Below are 19,340 nucleotides of genomic sequence, written 5' to 3'. Positions count from 1 at the left end.
ATTAATTACCCCCTTTTGCACTACCCACTCTTAATCATATGCCTCTGAGACCCCTGGGCAGCAGCAAGGGCTGCAGCTGAGCAGAGGGACCCCAAAACGAGCGGAGGAAAGCCAAAACCAGCCTCTCCCCAGTGCAGAGCTGTGATTTGAGTCCTGGTCCCTACAGATGTGCCGGTCCTGGGTAAACCAGAATAAAATCCTTCCCACCTCCACAGTGGAGCCCAGCGAGAGCGGAAGGGACCCGACCAGCTCTGCCAGCCCCCATCCTCCTTATGGGCTAGAGCCCCCCAAGCTGGGCAAGCAGCCCCCCAAGGCCCTGTGTCTCTAATAGCAATTAACGGCGGTCCCTGATCGATGCTGGTCCTGGGCCCAAGGTTTGCCTTCCCGCCGCGGTGAGCCCTGCTTCCCCCCGGGACCGTGGGGCTCGCTGTCTCCCCATCCGCCTCCCCAGAGCTATCTGGAAAACACGCCGGCGCCGGCGTTATCAGCCTGACCGCAAGCCAGATCTGCCAGAGCGTTAGTGGCATCCCAGGAGCCTGCTGTCTATTTTTAATCCCACTAAAAAGCAGGCAATTTGTCACTTAAGTCTCCATCCCGGACTCCCACTTACCCAGGCGGGAAGTGAGCGGCAGCTCCGGCAGCAACCCCTGCGTGAGCAGCCCCAAAACCTGGCTACACGGAGGATGCTTTTCTGTTCAGGGTCTGTGGCAGAAGCGTGGTCTTGGTCCATGGGGCTGGGATCGGAGCCTGGGGCCAGGAATGGACCCTGTCCTAGTCCTTATTCCTTATTTCCTTATGCCTTATGCCTTGTGCTTTATGCCTTATTCCTTATTCCCCATTCCTTATTCCTTATTAATTTCCTTATTCCTCATTAATTTCCTTATTCCTCCACATTTCCATCTGACCATAATTTGGGGAGGGGGGAGAAGCAGTAGTTTCCAACCATCCCAAAGCAAATTTCTCCTCTCCCCTTTCTAAAACTGCCAGAAACTTAGGAAAAAAAACCATTTTCCATCGCTCTGCCACCAACCCATCTCAGGGGTGCAGCGTGCCACCCCACAAAAGCTGCTGCACTTTGCGACAGCCCTTGAACCCTGGTGCATGACACACCAGGGCTCTGCACTTCAGCCGCTGGCAGATAATTTTGCTATTAATAAAATCACCATATTTAATGTGGGGGTTTTTTTGGGGGGGGGTCCCAAGTCACACCTTTGAGCCTCATGGCATGACCCAGGTCTCCCCACCTGCCCCCCCGCCCCCTCCGTGGGTCCTTTGCATCCCAGCGGGATCCAACAGCTCCAGCACGCCAAAACCAAAATCCTGCAGATTAGAAATCAAACGCACACCCCCCCGCAAATAGTAAACCCAATCTGATCGCGGCGCAGCCCGCCCAGGTGGGTGATGGCAGATAAGGGCCCGGTGCCACAGAAAAGGGAATGCTCTCCAGGAGGAATATTAAACCTCACAGCGGATGGATTGGAGGTTTATCAGCGGCTTTTGATGGTAATAGATTTTTGTAATAACCTGACTTTATTACTGGAAACAATGTGAGGATGCAAAGTGGTTTTAAGGCTTGTTAAAAGCGTTTTCCAGCCACTTTAACTCCCTTCTTCCATCACCAGCGCTTTATTCAGGGATGCCGAAGGGTCTGGGCAGGGGATGGGGAAGTGAAGAAGTCCTGGCCCAGCCCAGTAAAACCACTGCTTCAGTGGAGTGGGATGCACTGGGAAAGACACATGTCCCTGAGGAGCGGGCGCATGTTTGGGTGGCACAGGGACGGGATGGGTGCATCCCACCAGGGCAAATTTTGGACCCTACCCTTGCCAGCCACTGCAAGCGATGGGGAATATGCTCTGACAAATAATTGAATTCTCTTTCCTCTTGACCAAATCCCAGGTTACGTGCTTGACAGGTGATATTTGTACCTCTTTTAGTGAGTAAACTGCAGCACTCACGTTAAATCAACATCTCGGATCAGCCCTCCAGCTGTCTTTGAGGGATGCTCCATCCCGCAGCATCCTCAGACCCTCCTCATCCTTGTGATGGAGGCGGGGAGAGGAGGCTCAAGGGCAGCACTGCAGAGCGGGGCAATAGCCAAAATGCTGGAAACTGGGGATGGGGCTAGAAAAAGGGACAGAAAAATCAGGCAAGGGCTGAGCTGGAGCCACAGAGCTGGTCGCCCGGCCACACGCTTCTCTGTGACTGCGGCCAGCTTCTGGCTCTGGGTTTGGGCAAAGAGACGAAAGAAAATCCCCCTCCGGGACCTCGAGGTCGGATGCTTTGAATCACCCGCATGGGGTTATTTTTCTGGTTTTTTGGCCAAAGCCACTGGAGCTTGACCTTGAACCGGTGTTTCGTTTCCCTCTGCCAACCCAAAACTGCTGGTTTTTCAGCAACATAAAAATAGTAGCCAGATAAGCGCTGTTCTTTTCCAGCACTGGAACCAAAGGCAGCTTTACTGGCACCCCACACACCCCAAATCGCCTCCACAGCCCCGCCACCACCACAGGGTGACAGACTTGGGGGTGGGGAGATTTGCAGGTGCCATTTGGGGACACCCACATCTAGCTCTGGACACCCAGGAGCGGTGGAAGGGGAGCCTGGGGAGGAAAGCGAAGCCCCCAGACCCTTCCCATCACCACCGTTCTCCCAAATCTATCCCTTTAATTCTTCTGACACCCTGTTTCAGAGCCTAATCGTGGCGGGGGGTGGAAACAAGGACCCCCTTTTGTGTGTCCTGGGCAGCTTCTTGTGCCTCAGGGATCCATGGTCCAAGTCTGGCTCCAACATAGCGGCATCACATAAATAATATTGAATTATTTCCCCACCATTTCTGGGAATTGCCGGTTAAAGCTCTTAGACGGTGCACTCTCACGGCTCCTAATCTTATTCACCTGCCATTTACCCTGGGAACAGAGCACAAAGCAGGCAGCCTTTCTGGGGTGCACAGATATGGGGTCTCACATTGTTAATAAGAGGGAATAATTAATATTAACCAGACGTGCTGCAAATTCCACACCAGGGCCCTTCAGGTGTGCGGAGTCAGGGTGCAGCAAAGGGAAAAATGGGTCTTTGCACGCCAAAATAGCTCAAGGGAGGAAAAGGAAGGGGAAAAGCAGAAGCTGAGCTTTGTTGTGCACAGGGATTAATCTGCTGCCCAGTTTATAAACACCGTTCCCCATATAGCCATCTGAGCACCAAAATACCTGCCTGGCACCTGGGAGTCACGGTGCCTCCAGGAGATAACACTGGGGATGAAATGCTCTCCTATTCCCCAGGATTTCTGGGCCTGAAAGACAGATCTGGTGACACCGAAAACATTTCCAAACTTGATTGAACTTTGCCAAGTTGCTCATGAAAGTAGATAAGAAGGGAAGAAATCTGAAGGTTTGGGTTTTGCATCTGCAGAGAGAGGTGCTCTGCCTTGCAATCATTTCTTCTCTTTGAAGTGGCCTTCAGAGATGCTGGAAATACCCTGAAATCCAAGCGACCCCCACCAAAGGGTTTCCTTTCAGCCCCCCCCCAAAGTTATCATTTAATAAATCCAAACCAAAATGCTTTGATTAGAGCCCAAGATAGAAGCGTCTCTTTTTTTTAAACCTCCCTATTAAAAAACCCTGAAGGCCGCAGAGGGTGGGAGTTTCTGCTGGGTTTCAGGCAGAACAGTGATGAAGCAGCATCAGGGATGGATGTGGTACCCAGCCAGCATCATGGCCCGGAGGGAGATCGAGGAGAGGTCAGTAAGTGAAATCTTCTTGGCCACATTATACATTTTGCTAAATTTCAATTATTTTTTGGCTGGAAAGTTTAAAAAAAAGACCCAGGTCTTATCACACCCATCCATCTCCCCCCCCAGCAGGCTTGGTGACCCTCTGCAGGCAGAGCCCCGCTCACACTGCTGGCAAACCAGGGCTGCGGCTCCCTGCCGAAAATAGCGGGGAGGGTGCTGACACCCGCTTCGCAACTTCTCCTGACATCAGCTCCTTTTTTTCCCTATTGACATGATTTTTTTTCCTGGCTCATTTCAAGCCTGAGTTCCCCAGACACTCCCTGACATCTGCTAATATCCCTGAAACCGGAGCCTGAAGGGACTGGGAGGCTTTGAAACCACAAACGATGCTATTTTCAGGCCATGATGGGATCAGGAGAGGTTTTCCCCACCCTGGGCTCAATGCCTCACAGAGGGATGCTCACAGCAGCCCTGGGACAACCGGGGCATCGTCTGGGTGAATTTTCCACTGGCTTTTTTGTACGGGGACAGCACGGCCCCAGCACAGGCTGTGGCTTGGGGCTGGCAGGAGCCTCTCCAAACCACTACGCGTGTACCCGACGAACCCGCGCTTGCGTTTGCAGGGAGAGAAGCTCCTGAAAGAGGGGTTGTGGGTGAAACCCAAATTGCCCCAAATAGCAGGGCTGACCCATCCCAGAGGGGAACGGCGGCCGGGGAGCTCCGTGCCCCGTCAGCCAGGGACGCAGATGCCGGGGGGAAAACGAGGTGTCAGCAGCCGGCACATCTCGCCGTGCCCAGCCCACGGGCCTGCCACCTTCTCTGCTTGCCTTCTCATCCTGCTAACTTCAATCATGGAAAACTCCATCTGGGTAAAATAGAAAGCCAGCAATTTTTTTTGTTTCCCTTTTTTCTTTTTCTTTTTTTTTTTGGTGCATATTGAGTGTGTAGTGGATGTAAACTGCGTTATCTGGATGGCTTGCTGGCTTAGCAGAGCCTCCGTTTTACCGTACTAATGACTTTTTACACTCCAGGTAAAATCAGAACAAGACAAGAAGGTTTTAGAAAGCTCGTTCTGACAAATTCCTCACTGTAATTACTGGAGCAGAAAGAACTCATCAGCAGTACATGCCGTTGCTCCGGGCGCTAAAAGTCTCGAGTGGTGAATGGCCCAGATATGGAAACTGCAGCCGCCGCCGCCGCATCGCCGCGCGGCACAGGGCCCGGCAGGTCTCCGTGCCGAGGCGGCGAGCGGAGCCCATCACGGCTTCCCCTGCCGACGGGCTCCTCGCCGGACGAGGAACAATTTTATACATGAGTGATCTGGTATAATCCCGGTCCTCCTGGGGGCCAGGGACCGCCGCGGGGTGACAACACTGCTGCGGGGTACACGGGGGTGTCGGGTCCTGTGCCAGCTGGGCTTGGCTTTGTTGGGGATTAAGGACACCAGGCTGGGCTTTGGGAGGTTGGTTTTATTTTTCAGGTATCCCTTGGGCTCTGCCACGTTGGGGGATATGGAGGGTGGGGACCCCCTGTGCCCCCTCCCAGCCCCACTGGCTCCCACTGCTCGGCCAGGGCTCCAGCTCTGCCCAGGCTGCTGCGGTGGGGAGAAAAGACACCAAGGGCTCTTGCTTCAAATACGTCAAAAACAGGAGGGGAAAATAAAACCCCTCCCCAGCTGGTGGGAAAGCGCCTGGTGAAGTGGTTTGCTGGCTGCACGCTGCCAGCGGCCATCAGCAGGCATGAAATACCCCCCCACCCCCCTGTTTCACAGCATCCATGGCTCACGAGATGCTCGAGGACCAGGTTGGCCACAAAACCCCGGCTGGGAGAGTGAAGCCACCAGGATGACCCTGGCTGCAAGAGGATGTGGCACCATGGCTCACCGACCGGCTGGTATGGGCTGTAGGGACCAGCACTGGGATGGAGAGAGGGGTCGAGGCAGTGCGGGGGGTCCCCGGCACCACCCCAACCCCAGCCCCCAGCCCCACATCCTCACCTCCGAGAGCTGGTCCACACCAAATGCCCAGATCCAGACACCCTCACGGTTGGCACCCACGAAGTCCTTCGCTTCCACAAGCAATAGTTTGGCTAGGAAAGGGCTGGGAAGAGCTTTTGGGGCATTTTGGGGACTTCGAAAGTGCTGCCTATGTGCCTGTCCCGCAGCTCCCTGGCCCAACAGGCAAGGAAAATCCATCACGGCTTGGCTTTTACTGCCCTCTCCAGTCCCTCCCCAGCTAAGGCAGGTCCCAGAGAGGGAAATAACCTCGAAACATGGGAGAAGGGGGCCCAAAGCCCAGGGCTGAGCTGTGGTGGGACCCCCCCCCAGTTCTCCCCCCCAGCCCCAGGGCTGGCCAAGGCGAGCCCTCCTCATCCTCCACCCTCTCCCAGCGCCCACCCGAGTGTCAGGGACCGTGGTCACCCAGGACGAGCCTCCCACGAAGGGTTAGGCTGGAGGCTGGGGGCTGCTGCCATGTCCCCCGACACAGGGGACACGGTCTAGGAGGGGACCACAGTGGCACATGGAGTGTCCATCCCCTCTCTCCCACCCCCCCGCCCCCCCCCGCCATCCCCCAGCCATTGCTGTCACTTAAAAGGATTAGTCATTAGGGATTAAGAGTGGATTAGACACTCGGGAGCATATGGTTTAGACACCGAGGGCGAAGCATTAGCACGCAGCCGAGCAGCGTGGGCAGGGGAGGGCAGCTTGGGGGGCAGCTTGAGGGACAGGCTGGCACCTTTCTGTGGCCAAGAGGCAGAGAGTTTCACAGGCACCGGGGCAGGAGGGGATTTCAAGCCCAAAGGAGAGTGAGCATGGACCACAAGGTGGAGGAACTCAGGGCAGGGGGACAAGTCACCTCCAGCATCCCCCCCACCCCGGGGCCAGCCCCTGTGCCCAGACCCTGCAGGGCACCCCAGGCTGGGCAGCCCCCAGCGGCGCTGCACTCCCTGAAAGCCCCCCCCCCCCCCCAGATCAACCCTGCACATCCCCTGGGAAAGCTCAGTTCCTGACCCCCTCTCTGCAGAAACTCTCCAGCTCTGTTTGTCACCCTCAGCAGCCAATTCACCGGAGCTGGCGGGGGTAAAGGTGCTCTTTTTTGGAACATCCTGAATCACTGAAAAGACTTTTTGGCAGATTTTTTTGGGGGGGTAGCTGTTTCAGAGACACAGCACCCAGGTCTGCCATGAGTTATCCCTCCCCTTTCTCACCCAGCCCCGCAGTGGGGGGCTAGGAAAGCAGATCCTTTCCTTTTGGGGGGCTCCTTCCCTTCCTTCAGGGTCCCTGTGCCCTGATCTCGGGGCCAAGCTGGGCTGCAGGCAGCGCCGTGCCCCCCCCCCCGCCGCCGCTGCAAGCCCCCACGTGCCCACGGAGCAGGGCTGGAGCACATGGAGAGGATGGATCCCTTTGCTCTTAATCTCTTTCTATCTGCTAATTAAATATTGATGGTAGTTAAATATTCATAGAACATTTTGGCTTAGAGTTTTTATCTGTCTTCAGGCAAACGTGAGGTCTTTGATGTGTTATTTTTCTGGTCACCCAAGGTCCCAGAAGCCTCCAGACTTGTCAACACTCTTTTGAGGGTTTTCCCCCCCCTCCCTTTCCACATATGGCTGGTAGAGAGTTTCAATTCTTTCACTGCCAGCTTCTTTTCCCTCTGTATCCCCTTTTGTATTTTTTTTTTCCCAGCGTGGAGCATCTCATCTCCCCCTGAGGGATGCCAGCCCTGGGAGAGCTGCTCTCCATCCCCTGCACACCACAGGGAAGGAGAGGACGGCCAGCGGCAGAGACGGCAATGCCACGAGATGTGGGGATGGGGCTGATTCTCCCCCTTGCTTCCTCTTCCAGGCTCCTGGATTTCTCTCCAGATGATTCCCATGGGACCAGGGGTGTCTGAGAGCCTCGTGGTGTCTCCAAAGGAGAAGAACCTGAAGCTGTGGAGCTGGCTGAGACCTGCTGCTCTCAGTGCATCTCCATCAGTTGGGAGAAGCCCCGGTGGGTCCCTGCCAGCGGGGGGACCATGTCCGGGCCCCAGAAGCACCCCAGGCTGGGCACCCCAAAGTGATGGAGAAGGAGCACCATGGCCCGGCCAGGCCATGAGGGGGGGAAATGGCACCGGCAGCTGTTCCTTGGCCAGCACTGACATCTTGTGCCAAATGGAGGAAAAACATCAGCCAAGGCTTGGAGGGATGCAGAAACCCCTCTACTGCTGCTGTGCCCCAGGCCGGCACCCCAAACTCTGCTCTCCCCTCTTCCGCCCAGCCTGGCAGTGCCAGGGCAGACATTTGGTGGGACCAAAGGGCTCCCATGGGCCAGCACCTCACCTGGCTTGTGGTCCGGCCACTGCCATGAGCCCCGAGTGAGCCCCAGGGTCCCAAAACCACCAAGGGCCAGTGGGACCCAGCCCCGCACAGCCGGTGCTCATCCCCATCCGTGCTGCCACATCAATGCTTCTCACTTCTAATTTTCCTCACAGCAGACTCAGAGGGACGGTAGGGAGGAAGGGCTTTCCCATGGTGGACCTGGGAAATATTCACAAAAGTATTTTAGGGAGATTTCCAAAAAGCAACTCATGCTAAGGGGAAAGGGTGGCCATGCCCAGGCTGCTGTATGGCCATGCTGGTCCCAGCTTTCCCGGCTCAGAGCTGTTCCAGGGAAAGGATGCACAAGGAAAATACCCCGGCGTGGTCCTGGGACAAATGTATTCATCTTCCGCTGGGTGTCTTTTCCTCCCTGGGCAGGTGGTTTCAGAAAATATGTGTGAAAACTAACAGTCACTAATGCTGCAAAAGCAGATCGTAGCTGCTGATAGCCGCAGCCTGGGGAAAAACACCACAGGAACCCAAGGCTGGGTCATGGGGGGATTCGGGGTGGTGCAGCAGAGCCCCCCACATCCCAGTGATGCTGATCCCCATTGCCCATCACCGCCTCCCCAAATCCTGCCAGCACTGCCCACCCTGGGTCTTGTCCTTGGAGAAGATCCAGAGAGCCCAGCATCTCCCTAGTGTGATTTTTTTTATTATTTTTGACCCCAGCTCCTAGGTGCAGAGGATTTTATGAGCATCTTACTTGTTCTGTTGGTATTTCTTCTTTTTTTTTTCCACCATTAAATGCTGCTTCTTGCCTTTTGGGTTGCTGGGAAATTGTGAGGCATGCGCAGCCTGCAGAAATCAGGGTGCAGATAAGGAGGCAGACAGTGCTTCGGGTTTATCTTAGTTTTAAACTCTGGGTTTTCAAAGGCCAAGTTTGGGGAGCGGGGCGGGTGGGGAGAAGAGATCACTCAACTCGAGCAGCCCAGCCCTGATCGTAATCTCAAGCAGAGGAGTTTGGTGTGAAATCAGCTTTTCAGCCAGGGCCGTCCCTGTGCGGAGGCAGCCAGGATGCTGGGGGCCAAAGGACACGGGAAATGAGTCAGGCAGCACACGGCGGGGCACACCGGGGATGGGGGAGAGTTCAGCCTGGGACAGCTGGGAGAGGACAAAACACCAAGGAACGAGCCGCCCGAACGACACAACGTTGGTACCGCAAAGCCCCTTTCCCCGGGTGATGGGGAGAGGGACCGTCATCCGGGAGGAAAAGCTTTTCATCTTTGGAATCAGCTCTGTCACAGGTGCCCTGAGCCCCCCACCCGTAGCTTTGGGTTGAAAACCTTTCCCTTTGGGACTGCTTTCCCCGTTATGGGGACATAGGGTGACCCACATCCCACTGTTTGGCACTGGCAGCCGGGAAAGGCGGGGGGGCTGCCCCGGCACAGCTGCCAGCCAGGAGCAGAGCACAGACTCCAGAATCAAGAGAGGGTTCCAAAACCCCAGAGATCTACATGAAAGCTACGTGATGCCATTCGTTTCGCTGGATTCCCAGTTCCCACAGCCGGGGAGCATCGCTACCAGCCTTTCCCCGTGCCCAGGTTAGGCAGGCGAGAGCGAGGCGGGCTGGTCGGAGCGTGGTGATGCGGCTGCAGCTTCTTCCAGCAACGCCTGCGGCGTGTTCACCATTGCTCCCACATGATTAACGTGCTTGGTTGTGACTTCCCTTGTGAAATCTCCCCTGGACAAGGATGGTGGCATCTGTTCCATCTTATTTCTAAGTGATTACATCTTCCAACAGTAGGAGATGGGCCCATCCCCTCGGTACTGGGCGATGCCCGGGCAGCCACACACCCACTCCCATCCCAGTGAGCATCTGCAGGGTGAGATGCAGATGCCCTCTGGGTTTTCCAGCCTTGGATTAAAAAAAAAACCTCTGCTGCTTTTGGGGGAAGGTGGTGGCACCTGGGCAGGAGCCAGCCAGGCTCCGCAGGGATGTGGGTGGCAGCCAGGGGATGACTATGAGCCACCTCTTTCTGGGGACAGGCGAGGGTGGACGCTTCTCAATATAAACCATCTCTGCAAGCACTTGGGGAAGTCCCGGGTGGCCGGGGCTGGGCAAGGACCTTAAAAAAGGAAACAAGCACGCACAGGCTGTGCATTTAGTGGTTATCTCGCCGTCAGCCCCAGCCAGGTAATGGAAAAGCTGATCCTACCGAGACAGAGATTTAAAAGGGAGAAGAATAAATCAAACAAATCCTTTATAGAAAACAGACCTGACCTGGGAAAGCTGCTTTGATCACATTCATGACTTTGGCTGCCCCAGCTGCAGCAGCCGTCCCGTCCCGCGGGCGCTGCACTTAGATCTTCCTCCCCCGGGGTTATCGATCAGCTGAAACAAGAAGTGCCGCAGCATCAATAAAGCATCTGCATACATGGCTGGAAAAGCAACTCTCACCCAGGGGCTAGCGGCATTTCCAAGGGGGGCTGTGCCATCGAGCCGGCATCCCGGTGTGTCCGGCAGCTCTCTCTGGCAGCCCCAGCAATGCAGCACTCACTCTGTGAGATGAGGCTGGGGCTGGTTCTGAGCACGGAAGGTGATGAAGCACCCACACGCTCCCAGCGGAGGCGGTGGTTTCCTCAGGAGCTGCTTGCGCTTTCTGTTCAAGGATGCAGAGAAGCCTTGGGGAGCGATGCCCGCGTGGGTCAGCTGTGGGGTGGCCGGGGCCACAGCATCCACTGCTGTCCCCCGGGGGCCGGTGGGATCGGGACATCCTCATCCTGCCCAGCAGTGGAAGATTTGGAGCCCCTGCAAATTTATTGGAGGGGACAACGAGAGCTCAGCCCCCAGCAGGGTCCCATATGCCTCTGCCAGCCCCCAGATTTGCCACCTTCTCCTGCGCTTCTTGGCAGCAGGAGCAGGATCCGTCCCATATGTTTTGCAGGCGCCGACACCTCCCACTCCTCCCACTCCCCCAGCCCTTCTCCGGCCCCCAGTACTCCCACCGTGCCAGGGGTGGCAGGAGGGATTGGGGGATGAGGCAACATTTCCTTGGGTCCCCCACCTGTATCCCCCGTATTTCTCGGTGGGATTTTCCCACTCGTGGGATTTCCCAGCAAGGGAGGGTGATAAAAGGTGGGGCCGGCAGAACCCCAGGACCCCACGCCATGGCCCTGGGAGAGGTGTCAGGCAGGGATGGAGGCTGGTGGCCTGTTGCCAGCAGCTCTGCTCCTCACCACGCTCTGCAGCCAAGCCCAGAGCTGGAGATCTGAGTGCTAGCAAGGACCCCCCACCATGAAACGGGGGAAAAAAGGGAGGAAAAGGGTGTTTTTCAGCCCAGAGAGCATGCGGGACTGTGGGATGTACAGGGCCACCCCAGAGCAGAGACTGGATCTGCTCATCACAGCAGTGGGTCTGCCCATGTACCGTGCCCTTCTCTGCATCAAATGTGGGAGGGCTGATGACCTGTAGGGTGAAGTCTAGTTTCTCCTAAATTCATCAAGAGCCACAGGAGCACCTGGTTGTGCCTCTGGCCCCTTTGAGCCCCCATAGACATCCCTGGCTCTGGTGCCAGGTCTGTACAACCCAGTAAAGCCCCATCCTGGCTGATGCAGGGATGGGAAGGGGAATATTCCTCCTGAGATACAGGCGAGCCGCAGGGACCTTGGGGTGCTCAGGGGCTGCCAGCTCCAGGGGACCAACCAGGGCTGAAAATCCTCTGTGCTCCAAAATACCCCGTCTGCAGGGTCCGCTCAGTCCACGGGGCAGACACCAGTGCGGGGGCTCAGGTTGGAGGGATGCTGCAGGTGTTGGGAACGTCATCCCCGGAATTCCCCAGCTTGATGGATCCCAGTATTTTGCATGGGAGTCTTTAAAAGGGGCCTTTCCCAGTCCAATAACTCTCTTTTGTTTTCCTTGCGCTTCTGTTTGATTTTCTTATTGCAGGGAATATTTTCTACCCTTAGGAGGCTACATTTACCCCGGCTGGGCCAGGAGCTCCTCAGTGCGTGGGGGTAAGAAGGAGGAAAAGAGGGAAAGGATAGATCCAGGAAGGGAAAAGCGAGCCAGGCAGCTGCACTGGATTGGGATCAGAGCGATCCGCTTTCCTCCGCTCCCCCAAGTCTCCCCAAGGAGAGATTAAATGGGAGTTGGGGTGATGACGGGAAGGTGGTCTGCTCTGCCAGCCAGGCACTGAAACACGACCTCCCCCCTTGTCCGCACCCGCCAGCCCTGGGGCATCGCCCAGCCCCGCTTGCTGCGCCCAGCTGTTACCCAGCACGCGGGGCCCAAAAAATTGAGGCTGATTTCTGGGAAATGGCTTTGGAGAAGAGCAAACGGCGGGACACGTGCGGTCCCACCGTGGATGTGATCCCAGTTCCCATCGGGGCAGGTCCCTGCCTGGACCAGCACCCCATGCCCTCCCCAGCTGGGTCTCCATGGCAGGGCTGCACTGCAGCCCAGGGTGGCCAAAATGCCGACAGGGTGCCATCGGCGTCCCCAGCCCTGCGTGGCGCTGGCGGGCTGGTGAGGTTGCACGTCTGCATCTCCCCACCGCTTCCCACTATCCGCCAGCTGCAGGCAGCTGGGATGAATCCCGGGATTTACTGGGACTGGGGGGAGAGGGGGCTTTTTGGGCAGCTGTGGCCTGGCAAAATCCACTGGGGAAGCCCCAAACTGGCCCCTGCCTTTCCCAGCTCAGCACGGCCAAGAACATGAGCTGCTGCTTTGATGCCGGGGGGGGGAGGGAAGCAGAGCCACCTGTCCAGCCTTTCCTGGCCCTGATGGGCCCCAAACACCCCTAAAACTAGCACAGAGCCGTGTACGTGCCTGGTACAACCAAACAGAAGCTGTTTCTCTACGGCTCTTTTTAGGGGGGAGGAGATATGTGGCCACTTGTACCCTGGGCCAGGATGCAAAGCGATAGGATGCAAAACTTTGGGGTGCAGGGGGGGGACATGGACTGTCGGGAGCTTGTGCCGCTATTGGGGACCCTGCAGGGTGCTGAGCCCTGTCCTGATCCCACCCGAGGGAGATGCCCCGACCCTCTCGCTTGCCCTGGGGCTCCTGCCATGGGGCGGGCAGCCTGCCCCAGGGATGGGGGTGCTGAGCCAAACTTTGGGAGCAACCACCAGCCCTAACGCTTGAGGTAGGAGCTCAGGAAAAAACCTCAAGTCCATCAGGGGCCAAAAGCACAGCCCAGGAGCAGGTTTCTCTCTTCCCAGGGCTGTGCTGGGAGGGGATGAGTATTGTTCACCCTCTGTGCTTTGGGACGTGGCAGGGGACCAGGTCCTCCCCCTGCCCCCACGTAACTGCTGGCCCTGGGGGAAGCCAGCCCCGCTTCTCCCCCATAAAAGCAGCCCAGCGGCGCTGACCCCAGCAGACGGCAGCTCTGCCCCAGCACCACCGAGCAACCCTCCCATAGCCCAGCATGGCGAAGACAGCCGGGGTGGTCTGCGCCCTCCTCCTCCTCGCCGCGCTGTGCTGCCAGAGCCTGGCTCAGAGTGAGCGCTGCCACCCGCTACGTCCCCACGGGGCTGGGGGACGGGGACAGCCCCTAGGGCCATAGGATTTACTTCCCGCATGGGGTGTAAGGGGGCTCCCCCCAAAGAGCTGCCGTGCCCATGGCGGGAGGGCTGAGATGGGAGGTGGGGGTCTCCAGGCTAAACCAAGCTTGCACTGTCCCCCCAGGAGCCCCGGCCATGCCAGACAAGTGCTGCTTCAAATTCCAGACGAGAAGGATCAAGAGAGACAACGTCGTCGCCTGCTACCCCACCAGCCCTGAGTGCCCACACGAGGCTGTGATGTGAGTACCCTAAACCCAGCCCTGGGGATAAAGCCCCTCTAGACCCTGCCAGACCCCGTGCCTCGCTTGGGTGGGTCCAATCCTGATCCTCCGTGCCTCCGAGACCCTCAGAAACTCAGCACTGGTGTCCCCGTACCGCCACCCTGGTAAGTCCGTCTTTTCTCTGCCCCAGCTTCAGGGTGAGGAGCGGGAAGGAGATCTGCACCCAGGCAAGCAGGGCCTGGGTGAGGAAGTACCAGCAGAGCTTCCAAGTCAGCTCCTTCTCCATCCCCAGCTAGCGAAGCGTCTGGAGGCAGCACGGGGAGTCCTCTCCACGGGGAATGAGACACCGCGAAGGTGATGCCTTTGCAGAGGTGGCTGCAGGGACACCACATTTGGATATAGCAGCTCATCGGGGACATCCTCCCCATCACGCTGTGATGACCCTCACCACCTCCCCGAAGGCAAAGGGCCTTTGCCATGCCCGGCATCCCACCGGGATGGGGTGTGCCGACCCCGTGGGGTGCTGGGGTCCAGACCCGCTGCCAGCCCCCATGCTTTCAGCCCTGCTTTGCATGCAGGCAGCTGCCTGTACCCCTCGCAGGCAGCAGCAGCGTGCTGGTGAGGCTGCATTCGCCAGCCTGACAGCAGCAGAGGGGTTAAGGGGGAGCCGCTCCGCAGCTATTTTTTGTACGAAACACTGAACGGAATTAAACGTGATCTCACGCATGCAAACATCTGTCTGTGCAAGTGTCTGGGGAGGGGGCGGATCCTGCTGCCAGTTTTCCTACCCGGGTGTTAAACCACATCTGTAAGTGCTGGGGTCAGTCAGGAGCTGGGAAGAGCCGAATCCCCGACCATGTGTCTGCGAGGGGGTCCGAGGGGGTCCGAGGGGGTGCATGGACCCAAACCATGTCCATGCGGGCTTTGGGGAAAGCCACCAGTGAGAGGGGCAAGAGGCAGGCACGGTCCGTGAGCAGGGGGCTTCCCACGCTCCTCGTCAGCCATCCTAACGAGTGGAGACCCCTGGCCCAAATTCAGTCAGAGCTGCCCCTTGGGGGTGCCTGGTCGGTCCCCACCGACAGCCCACGCTCTGTGGATGCGAGGAGGAGATGTGATGGGCATGGCCACGGTGACCAGCACCGTCAGGGGCACAGCCACCGCGATGGGCAGCCAGTGATGGGTCTCAGGGTGGGCTGGGGCGAATTTGACCACCGCCGAGCCGCTCACCCTTGTGCAAAATTGCAAGAGAGGCATTGCAGCTGACAATGGGTGGTTTTTGAAAATAAACTCGCAGCGGGCTTTGGCAAGTGTGAGCATCATCCTGTGTGGTTTGCTGGCGGCAATAACCAAACCCAAAATAGACTGCCGGCCCCAGTGCATCACCAGTGGCGCAGAGCTGCCGGCTGCTAGCCACACTTTCCAGCAGCCCTCAGGTACCGCAGGGGCTGGAGGGACCAGGAGAAGGAATTTCCATTCACCACTTGCCCTTTATCAATATCTCCGGGTGGTTCTTTCCCCGGGGAGAGTCCCAAGCTGTCATGGAAAGCCTGGCCAGGGGGTATATCACGCCGAGGTGCAGGCAGGAGAGTCAGGTAGCTCTCGGTGGCCTCGAGTCAGTAAGAGCTGCTGGCTGTTGGCACTGACCAAGACCCGGGTTGGACATGAAGGTCTTCTCCTTGGCCCTGCTCACCCTGCTGCTGGCGGCAATCTGGACTGGAAGCCAGGGTGTCTCCTGTAAGTACCGATGCCGAGCCTTTCCCCATCGCTGCCCCAGCGCCGGCCCCGGCTCCTCCGCTGATGGGGTTTTAGGGGGTCGGGAAGGGGGTCAAGAGCTTCAACTCCTGTTTCTGCTGTGCGTTTGGGGAGCTGAGGGGGCATCGCCGGGGGGCTGAGGGGAATCACCAGCTGCTCGAGCACAGGGCTGTGCCAGTCCTGTTCCAAAGGAGCAAAAATAGGCTTGGGGATGGCTTCAGCCTCGGTACCCCAGCTGGTGAGCTCAGTAATAACTCCCCACTGGCAGGGGAATGGGGGGCTCCTACCCTGGAGCAAAGCAACACTGCCCAGATTGCACGGGGGCGCCCCTCATGGGGGGGGGGGGGGGGGGGGGGGGGGGAGCAGGAGAGTCCCCACGGGAGCACCCACACCCCTCGGGGCAGCACCCACACCCCTCGTGCCAGGCATAGGAAAGCACCGAGCCCTCTTGCCTCCTCTCAGTCCGCAGTTCCTACAGCATGTGCTGCTACCAGAAGATGTTCTCCCAGAAGAAAATCCCTGCCTTCATCATCAAGAGCTACCAGATGACGCCTTCCCACTGCTCCCGCAAGGCCCTGCTGTGAGTACACCTGGCCCCCACCCAGCCTTCCTCCCCGGCACCCCGCTCCTCACCCTCTCCCACCCACCTTCCCTGCCAGTTGTTCTGCCTTTGGGGATCCCCCAAAATGAGCCACCCCCAAAAGGTGCCATGGGTGGGGGTGCCCTGCCCTGGCTCTTTGCAGATGCACCCCCCCTTCTCCTTGACACTTTATCCCAAATAGCCCCAAAATCCCCCATTTCAACTGCCAGCCAGAAAAATGGGAAGGAAGCTGAGGTTTCAGAGATTGCTAAAAATCACCACTTTGGGAGGATGCAGGGGGCAGGATGCTGCAGGCATCCCCAGGCTGGCAGGGGTTTCCCAGGGCACGGCTGGATCCCGCATCCCTCCAGCTAACGCAGCCCCTCTCTCCCCACCAGTGTGCAGCTGCGGAATGGGAGAAAGATCTGCGTGGACCCGGAGGAGAGCTGGTTCCAGCAGTACCAGCAGCAGAAGTTGACCAGCACCTCCACGTGAAGCTGCCTTCCATATAAACTCTATTTATTAGCATCTCTCAATTATCTGTACGTTCTTGTCTCGTTAAGCTATGGAGCTGGCTCCATTCCCTCCCACGCTGTTGCCCACTTCACACTACTGTACATCCCTCGATGGGTTTAATAAAATATCTCGTGCTGACCTACAGCTGGAGTGAGACAATATAAATCCTGCGGGAGAAAAGAGGGGTCACAACAGGGCTCAGCATCCCCGTGGGGACCCAGGAATAGTCCTGGAAGCCCCTGGAAGGGCAGGGAAACCCAAAGGGCTGAGGCTGAACCCCTCAGCTCCCCACCGAGATGAAGCAGCCCCTGCCCAGGCATGGATTTTAAGGATGCCCTAGACAGCTGCCCGCCCGGTGTGATGCCGATTGAGGCAGGGATAAAGGCAGGAGCAGGCTGGCAATGGGAGAAAGGTTGGGTTTGGGGGATTTTAGGGGGGGTTGGGGGTTAGTTTTGTTTTTTCCCAGATGGATCAAGGGGTTAAACAGGGGTGGCTGCAGAAGGAGAGGTGCCTGGAGGTTTAGCACTGTCCTTCAGCCCCGGCCAGACACAGGAGATGGACACCCATGGGGGTGGCCCTGCTCATGCCAGGAGGGCTCCAGTTCCCTGGGAATTACCTCGTCTCATGGGCAAAATCCTCGCACAGTCTCTAGAGCCACTGCGGCAGCAATGGGGTTGGCAAACAGAGGAAAGTGGGCCAAAACAGGCCTGTCAATCATGTCAATAATTTCCTTGAAAACAAGAATTTGAAAACGCAGCTGCTTTTGGGCAGGTTTCCAGGGGGGCACAAGGAGGCTGGAGCAGCCTTCATCTGCCTGCTTCCCATCAGGGGTCTGGCCACAGAGGGTCCGAGCTAACTCCGTATGCCTGCTGTGACCGGTGGAGCAGGGTGAGAAGTGGTATTTCTGGCAAAACTGGGGATAAGTTGGGATTTGACCCCTGGCAGTGGCTTTCTGGGGGTGTCCGTGCCCTGGCATCTCAGCTGGGCCGCAGAGCAGGTCCGCAGCCCCCCGACACGGCGACGCCTCTGGGGCTGTCGGAAGGCAAATCCCCGCCTGGAGCTTGCCGGTGGTGCTTCACGGCCGCCTGCTTGGCACTGCCATCGGGGCTCTGGCCACCGAGCTTGGCGCCCCGGCCTGGCTCGAGGCCGGTGGGGTGCTTGCAGCAGCGGCAGGGTCGGTGTCGTGGGGGCTTGGGCTCTGGCCGGTCCGCGCCGGGCCCCCAAATGGAATCTGAAAGTGGCAGCCCCACGGCCGGCACTTCCCCTTCTGCGGTTGCCCTGCCTTCTCCAGCTCAGCAAAGCTGGACGATCCTGACATAATTTCCCCGTTACGATGCGCTCATTTTCGTTCCCTTGAAACCCCGCGCCCGCCCAGCGGCCGGGGATAAAAGGCGGGCAGCGCTGCAGGGGCTGAGCATCGTGCAGAGGAGAGCCCAGCAGCCCCCCAGCTCCAGCTCCAGCTCCAGCTCCAGCCCCACTCGCGAATCCCTCGGCCCCCGCAGCACCATGAAGGTCCCCGCAGCCGCCCTGGTCGCTCTCCTCCTCGTGGCCGCCTGCTCCCCGTCCGAGGCCCATCTCGGTGAGTCCGGCATCGCCGCGTCCTGCCCGGGGCGGGGTGTGCCATCGCTCCGCGGGAGCTGACGGAGACCCCCGTCCCCGTCAGCGAGGACCCTCGCGGCTCTGGGGAGGGCTGCGAGCGGGAGACCACCGCCAACGCCGGGGATGGGGATGGGGCTCAGGCTCGGGCCGTCCTGGGGGGCCGCCGCCAGGGAACGTGACGCACGGGGGGCCGGGGGAGATGGCGCGTCCCTGGGGCCGGAGCCCGTGCTGTGGCCGGGGTCTCACCGGGGCGGTCCGTCCGTCTCTCTGCCCTCGCAGACGGCATCCCCACCACCTGCTGCTTCAGCTACCAGCAACGCCCCGTCCCGCGCGGCCTCATCGCCTCCGTCTACGTCACCAGCAGCCGCTGCGCCAAGCCGGGAGTGATGTGAGTGCCCACCGCCGCCCTGCCGGGGGCTCGGGCTGCGACGGCCGGGGCAGCGCCCTGAGGGTGGCCGGGAGGGGGACGGGAACGGGGACGGGGCGCTGCCGGCAGGACCCAGCACAGGCACCCCACGGCCCTGGATGAGCGCCCCGACCGACGCGGGTTTTCTCCCGGCAGCCTGGTCACCAAGAAGAAGAAGGAGCTGTGCGTGGACCCCCAGGCGCCCTGGGTGCAGGCGCATCTGAAGCACTTCCAGACCCTGAAGAACTGACCCTTCCCCGGTGCCACCCGCCATGCCCCTGCTGCTGCCCCCGGCGGGCTGGGCTTCCAGCCCCCGGCACGCGGGAGCGTACTTGAACTGATGCTGCCTTCAGAGGGAAAGTTTATTTTATTTAACTTATTTAAGTTAAAATAAATATATTTTGCTAAGACGAGGTGTTCTGCGTTTGTGTTGTGGGGTTTTGATAGCGGGGAGGGGCTGCAGGGGTGGCTCCTGTGAGAAGCTGCTAGAAGCTTCCCCAGCTCCAAGTCGGACCCGGCGCTGGTCACGGCCGAGCCCATCAGTGATGGCAGTAGCACCTCTGGGATAACAGATTTAAGAAGGGGAACCTGCAGCAGAGAGGGGAGTGGAATGTGAGAGAAACCCCTGTGCAGATACCGAGGTCAGCGAGGAAGGAGGGGAAGGAGATG

At 58.5% G+C, this 19,340-nt stretch overlaps 4 protein-coding genes across 4 annotated transcripts in view; all 4 read left to right on the top strand.

Annotated features, from left to right (window-relative positions):
- SUMF2 (sulfatase modifying factor 2) overlaps positions 1-19,340 on the top strand; it is a 221,877-nt gene that overhangs the window by 105,433 nt on the left and 97,104 nt on the right. The gene's annotated exons all lie outside the window — the stretch shown is intronic.
- Positions 13,442-14,114, top strand: LOC126039847 (C-C motif chemokine 4-like). The gene is made up of 3 exons (XM_049803569.1): positions 13,442-13,534; positions 13,722-13,836; positions 14,009-14,114. The coding sequence occupies exons 1-3, from the start codon at positions 13,462-13,464 to the stop codon at positions 14,112-14,114; spliced, it is 294 nt and encodes a 97-aa protein (XP_049659526.1). The 5' UTR covers positions 13,442-13,461.
- Positions 15,450-16,645, top strand: LOC126039848 (C-C motif chemokine 13-like). Its single transcript, XM_049803570.1, has 3 exons — positions 15,450-15,552; positions 16,033-16,150; positions 16,549-16,645. The coding sequence occupies exons 1-3, from the start codon at positions 15,480-15,482 to the stop codon at positions 16,643-16,645; spliced, it is 288 nt and encodes a 95-aa protein (XP_049659527.1). The 5' UTR covers positions 15,450-15,479.
- LOC126039846 (C-C motif chemokine 3-like) lies at positions 18,123-19,018 on the top strand. The gene is made up of 3 exons (XM_049803567.1): positions 18,123-18,245; positions 18,545-18,653; positions 18,828-19,018. The coding sequence occupies exons 1-3, from the start codon at positions 18,173-18,175 to the stop codon at positions 18,919-18,921; spliced, it is 276 nt and encodes a 91-aa protein (XP_049659524.1). The 5' UTR covers positions 18,123-18,172; the 3' UTR covers positions 18,922-19,018.

This window comes from Accipiter gentilis, chromosome 6 (genome assembly GCF_929443795.1).
Source record: "Accipiter gentilis chromosome 6, bAccGen1.1, whole genome shotgun sequence".
NCBI lineage: Eukaryota > Metazoa > Chordata > Aves > Accipitriformes > Accipitridae > Astur > Astur gentilis.
Note: the sequence above shows the minus strand (reverse complement) of the source record. Positions and strands in the feature narration are given on the sequence as shown.